This window comes from Drosophila gunungcola (assembly GCF_025200985.1).
Source record: "Drosophila gunungcola strain Sukarami chromosome 2R unlocalized genomic scaffold, Dgunungcola_SK_2 000030F, whole genome shotgun sequence".
Taxonomy (NCBI): Eukaryota; Metazoa; Arthropoda; class Insecta; order Diptera; family Drosophilidae; genus Drosophila; species Drosophila gunungcola.
The window spans coordinates 897,981-903,980 of NW_026453176.1; the positions used below are offsets into that span (position 1 = coordinate 897,981).

The 6,000-nt window shown below is 41.3% G+C and overlaps 1 protein-coding gene across 2 annotated transcripts in view; it reads left to right on the forward strand.

The window, feature by feature from the left end:
* LOC128256846 (zinc finger CCCH domain-containing protein 13) overlaps positions 1-3,350 on the forward strand; it is a 28,213-nt gene extending 24,863 nt beyond the window's left edge. For both annotated transcript variants that reach the window (XM_052987522.1, XM_052987521.1), the window contains 5 exons: positions 149-334; positions 390-547; positions 1,257-1,718; positions 1,785-2,085; positions 2,856-3,350. In XM_052987522.1, coding sequence (XP_052843482.1) covers positions 149-334; positions 390-547; positions 1,257-1,718; positions 1,785-2,085; positions 2,856-3,044 — 1,296 coding nt within the window. In that variant the 3' untranslated portion in view covers positions 3,045-3,350. The remainder of the gene's footprint in view (positions 1-148; positions 335-389; positions 548-1,256; positions 1,719-1,784; positions 2,086-2,855) is intronic.
* The last annotated feature ends 2,650 nt before the right edge of the window (positions 3,351-6,000 follow it).

The following is a 6,000-nucleotide window of genomic DNA, read 5'->3' on the forward strand; positions in this document are numbered from 1 at the left end:
CAAATGAAATTTTTCAAAAACAGAGCTTACACATGACTTTTTTTCTGGTATTTAAAATTCCAAAATAAAGCTGCATATTTAAGAATTATTTGCCTGTGCAAAAAGTGAAATTAAAATAAATCTCATAAATTGTTTCCTTCCTCAACAGACTATCGATATCTCGATGCGACGCCGACTGTCCACGCCCAAAGCTAGTCCTCTGCTGTTGAAACGCAGTCCAGCGGACAAGCCGCCCAAGAAGTTGCCAAAGGCGAAGGAGTCGCCGCCGGCGAAGGTCGAGAAGACGAGCTGGTTCAGATCGCTGGACCGCCGGGCCAAGAGCAGTCCAAAGGAGGTAAGACTCCAGTGAAGACCTCTTCGAAATCGATTCTAATAGTTGCACTCCCCAGCTCAATGTATCTGTCAATGGACACAGTGAGACCACTTCGAGCCTGAAGCGGACCAAGCGCAATGCCGCAGCTGCTCCAGCCAAGAATCTGCGCTTCTTTGGCGACACCGACCTGGATTCCAATCCGCCGACCATTTCCAAGGTCAACAGCATGCCCAGGTGAGGAATTGTGGGATCTTATATGCTTGTATAACTTTGCAACTCTACAAAATTTTAGTTTTTCATGTTTTTGAGATATAGCTGTCCAATAATGCGCTCCTAAAATCTAAGGTCGATCCGAAAAATATTGCCAAAGAATTGGGCAACAAAAATATACAAAAAAAATTTCAACTTCTCTATTTATCACTTTTTTGAATTTTCTTTTGGATATAGTTATAGTATAATAATTCACAACAACGATTTTAATTTTATTCAAATCGGAGAACGATATTATATAGCTGCCATAAGAATGATCCAATTATTTAATTGATAATCATCATAGTCTTAATGTTTTAACACATATTCTTATAAAAATTGACGTTTAGATGTTTTAAAGAATATTTAATTTTGCAAAAGTAATTGCTTTTTAGTAATTGTCAGCAAAAATGCATATTTTTACCAAATCTGTGTACATTTTTTGTTTTAAATGATCTAGTTCACTACAATATTAATCACTGCAAAACAAATAAAATTACTAAAACGTATTTAATAAATGAAATTTTATATTTTATACTGATGGTTTTAAACAGTTTAATAGTTAGCGTATTACCTTTGCTCTGCAAAAATTTTAAAAAGTGTTCTTAAAGCTTTTTTTTGAAATTAAAATAAGGGTCAAATTTAAAATTTTAACCAAGTAATGACAAATATCTGTTCCCTTACCGCTCTTTAGGAGTCGTCCGTCGCTGGGCCAGTCGAAGCACTCGCAGAGTGCCTACCACCTGGACCGCAGTCCTCCGCCTCCAGCCCGTGACTACCGCCACTCGCTGGCTGGCCAGGCCCAGGTCCATAGCCAGAGCCAGAGTCAGAGCAACGCTAGTCGACAGCGGGCCAGCTCAATGCAGCATCTGGACAACGGCAGCGACGAGGTGGACTTCCGCAAGAGGCGCCACTACTCGCGCTCCCGCGAACTGCACGACATCTCGGAGAGCGGCTCGGAGCCGGAGCCGGCGGAGCGGCACAAGCGGAGCAGCACAGCGGGCCAGCGGGCCATGTCGCTGGAGAGGACAGTGGACGGGCCGCGTGGCCAGCGGCTCGAGGATCGTCCGCTGCTGGGGCCACCAAAGCCGGCCAGAAGTGCCGAGCGTCGCGGGCTGCTCAACAGTTTGGGCCAGGAGAATGTGGGCTACGGCAGGTGGGTTGGCAGGGAAATATGCCCTTGATAATAACCTTGACTATAACGAATCCAATCTCCCAACAGGGATCGCTATCCGGCGGAGAGCTCCGGCACCGAGGGCGAGTCCAGTCTGCACAGCCAGCGCAGCGTGGTTTACCTCCATGCCACCACGGTGGGCGACATCCCACAGCCATACAACCTGCGGCGGCGGTCCATGTCGCGCGATGACCTTCGCAAGGGCAAGCAGCAGGCGCCCCAGCAGCCGCCACCCCTCCAGCCCATGACCCGCACCGTCTCCAGGTCTGTCTCCATGCTGGCCCCCTGGAAGCCGAAGCACATCAGCGATGGCTACGAGATCAACTACTCCCAGGAGCAGAACAAGCGGGTGCGTTACAAAAACAATATAGAATTAATTAGTTCTACTTTTCAGATCTATAGAAAAATTAAGAACAAGAGAAAAATTGCAAATTAATTGGAACTAAACTTTAGATCTATATCACATTTTTATGACATTTCATTTAATTTTCGCTTGAAAATCAATTGCTAAATTCATTGTTTTCCAAAAAAAAAGCCTATAAAGCCTTTAGCTTTAACGTACCTCAAGTTTCCATAATCTTTAATATTTTTTTTAATAGAAATAAACATTTCTTTAAGTATAATTAATTCCCTTTTTATACACATCCAGAACTATTTTTTAAATTATAATTCCAAATCAAAGAAGATCTGAGAAAGCGAAAATCAAGCTTGCTTATTCATTAAATGATAATTTTAAGTTCTCTGCTTGATAAGACCCTATGATTTGCAACTGGTTTTGGTGGCGAATCGCTGAACAAAGGTGATCAGAAAATTAAGTCTGAGCAAATGTGTTGGAATTTATAATTGGTTTTTGCCATGTTAATGAACATATTTTGGGCTGTGAACTAAGCCTCAAGCTTTGTTTATTTTTGTATCGCAGATGGTGTAAGCACCTATTGCTAATATGTTGAGTTGACAGACCTCAGACTAAATATGTAAACAAAAAGTTGTTTCCCTTCGTTTGATTAAGCAAAAAATTCACTAATCGCAAACATTAAGGGATTTTCTTATTAGTTAAAGATTTTTTAAGCAAATCCTTGAATATTTCTAAATTTTTTTTAATGTTCTTATGTCCTGCAGATGTCCACGCTGCCGCGAAAGCCGCCGCCGCACAATGGAGCCACCAGTGCCAGCACTTTGAGCCGGGTGGGCCGCAAGAACGAGTCCTCCACGTCGACGCGCCGCTACCACATGGACAACCTGGAGCGCCCGCCGCCGCCGCGGTCGGTGCTCTCCGCATCGAATTTACGCAGCGCCAGGACGAAGTGAGAGGACGTCCACGACCCACGACCCACGACGTCTCCACCAGGTGCTGCTCCACTGTGGAGGTCCCGAACCCAACCACACCTAGCTGCTAGTTGTAATCATTAATGCGAACTCGAAAAGTAATTCTAATCAATTCAATCGATGGAAAAGGAGGAGGATTGGCATCCTGCTGAGATGCGATGTCCTCGCTTAGTTGCGTAGCATTCTTTAACCTTTGTTGCAATTCTCGTCATATTTTAAATGTGAAATGTATTCGTACTCCAGTAATAATTATAAATTAATAAAATATCAGACTTTAACTTATATAAATTGTGTATAATTTTGAAAGCAAATCCAGTTTGGGCGGTCGTTTTGCTAAAAAAAAAATTAAAAAACAAAAAATTTTCAAATAAAAAAAAAAATTTGATTGGTAAAGCACTTAGCACTTATGTTATACAAAATTTTTCATTTAAATGTGCAAAATTCAAAACTGACAAAAATAAATTCAATCACGCTAGCGATTAAAAAAATAAGGCTTTAAATTTAATAATGGCAGTTTCGACAAGTAAAGTAAGGGTCAAAAATGTTTTTGCTATTTACAAAAATAAAAAGCTAAATGTTTTCTCGATTATCTTAAACTCAACGTTCTACAAGACTTATTTTTTTTCTTGAAAATTCAAAACAGCTACTTTAATAATGAAACCCACTATACTCTACATTTTTTTACATAAGTTTTTCCCATGACATGTGTTTTTTGTTACTTGGCTTAGCCGAGTTAGCCACCCACACCCAGTGCCTCTGCAACTGTAAGCAGTGCTGCCAAAACTGCCAAAGCAGATTATGTAAATTAGAAGAACTGCATTTGTTGACCGATTGCCCATCCAAAAGTTAACCCAACCACCGCCCCCGGGTCACGCCCACCGACTGCACGCTGTGGGCAACAGGATACAAAAGAATATGTGTATAAAGCAGAGAGGAAAACTCAACATAAATTATTTTTCACGCAGCTAATAAATTATTCGCAGTCACTCAACACCCAGCAAAAAAAAACATTTCCGCCGGCACGCTGCTGCAACTTTCGGTGTGCAGTCCCTCAGCTTGACTGCTCGCCTCGTCTCGATGCAGCGTTTTCAAGGATAATTGCGAAAAATACAGGCTCCCAGTCAACTTATCAACGGCACAAAAGTGCTAAGGGGCAAGTAGCTGCTGCTTTTGCTGCTGCTTTTGCTGCTGCTGCTGCGGCTTGGTATTTTAAAGTTCAGCAATAAATTTATAGCTTCTAGCCGGGGGCGTTTGTTTTCTATATGGAAATCCGCTGCATACCTCCCTAAACTATGCAAAAAATAAACAGGAGTCGGTAATGAAAAAATTACTTGAGAATATTTTCTTGCAGTAAACAAGATTTATTTGGAAAAATTGCACTTCACCTTCTCCTGCTTAGCGGAAAAAAATCATGAGCCCTGGGCGGGAATATTAATCCCCGCGGCAACCATTTAATCAGCACCTGTTCCACCTGTCGCACGGGCATATATAGTTTATACTATATATAGTGTATGGTATATGCACTGACACAAAGTGGACACAATGTGCGAGCGAGGAGGTTTATTGTCCCTGGAAGACAATCATCATCTGTCATCCAATGGGTGCAGCTTTGCCTTAATTAATTTCCCGCCCACTCACATGCACACCTGTTAAATGGGGTAAATTGCAGGGTTTTTAATTTTCCTAAGTAATTGCAATGCGTAGCCAGGTTGACAGTGCAAAACTGGGACAGCAAATGGTGCAAGAAAGGCGATAAGGGGATCTCAATTCATTAAATTACACATTGCAATCACCAAAGAGAGAAGGGTTAAAATGAAGAAAAACTGGACTCTGTAAATTGATTAATCAAACGCTTTTATTTTGGCACAACTATCTGGCAAAGGGAAAGCATCTAATCAATGGCTTGTCAAGTAGATTTCAATTAGATAGTTTTTCTAACTCACGGCACTCAATTAAACACCTCGAAATTTGCAGTTAATTAAATGATTTTGAGGCAAGCGGCAACTGTAATTTAATGATGCGCACAAATATCACTTTTAATTGGCTGCATTCTATGTCAAATGGGACACATAATTTATTTGCTACCCATCAGGCAGCAGATTTAGTGAATAACTTAAATTAATTGAATTTTCCTAGGTCGGGTGCAAACGCAGAATTTATCATATTGAAAAGGAATAAATACCAAATTAACTCTTAGCAGGCTGTTTTTACATGGACCATCCATCAGATAAATATGCAAATTATGGATTATTAAACATTAAGTATTTGACTTTGCCGCCATGATCAAATACAAACCTAAAAAAACGTAAATTGAAGCTGCAATTATTGATTCTCACTTTTTCGAAACACAGAGAATGAAATTACATTTTAAAAATATTTATTTTTACCACTGACAGAGGCGGATGGAGTCGGCGTCATAACCCTTTTTATTTCAATTTATGGCTTTAAATTAATCCAGGCAAATAATGCTGACAATTATGGATTAAATGTGTCAATAATGCAAGTGTTAACAAATTGCTTTTTGCCCGGCAGTTTGTGTCCTGTGCACAGGCATATTCCAGGGATTGGGTTTCAGCAACTGGAAACTGGAAACTGGAGCCAGGACACAGGACCTCCTCCACCTGCAGCTAGCTGAATGGTCCTTAATTAATGCCCAAACATTTTTAGAATTAATGCCCAGTTGTCAGCGTGCCATCGGAGATAAATGGTCGGCCAGAGGTCAGAGGTCAGCGGTCGAGGGGACCGCACCAAAGCCACTGACTTGGGTTTCGCTTGGGATTAGGCTGGGTACTCGGCATCCGACAGATGCATCTGTGTGTGCATTCTATGCGGTTGCTTGAAAGTGCAGTTGCAATAGTTGCAATTCGGGTGTGCTCGCAATTCAATGCAAATATTTACGTATGCATGAGCGCAAATTGGTTTTGCACAAATCGCAGAC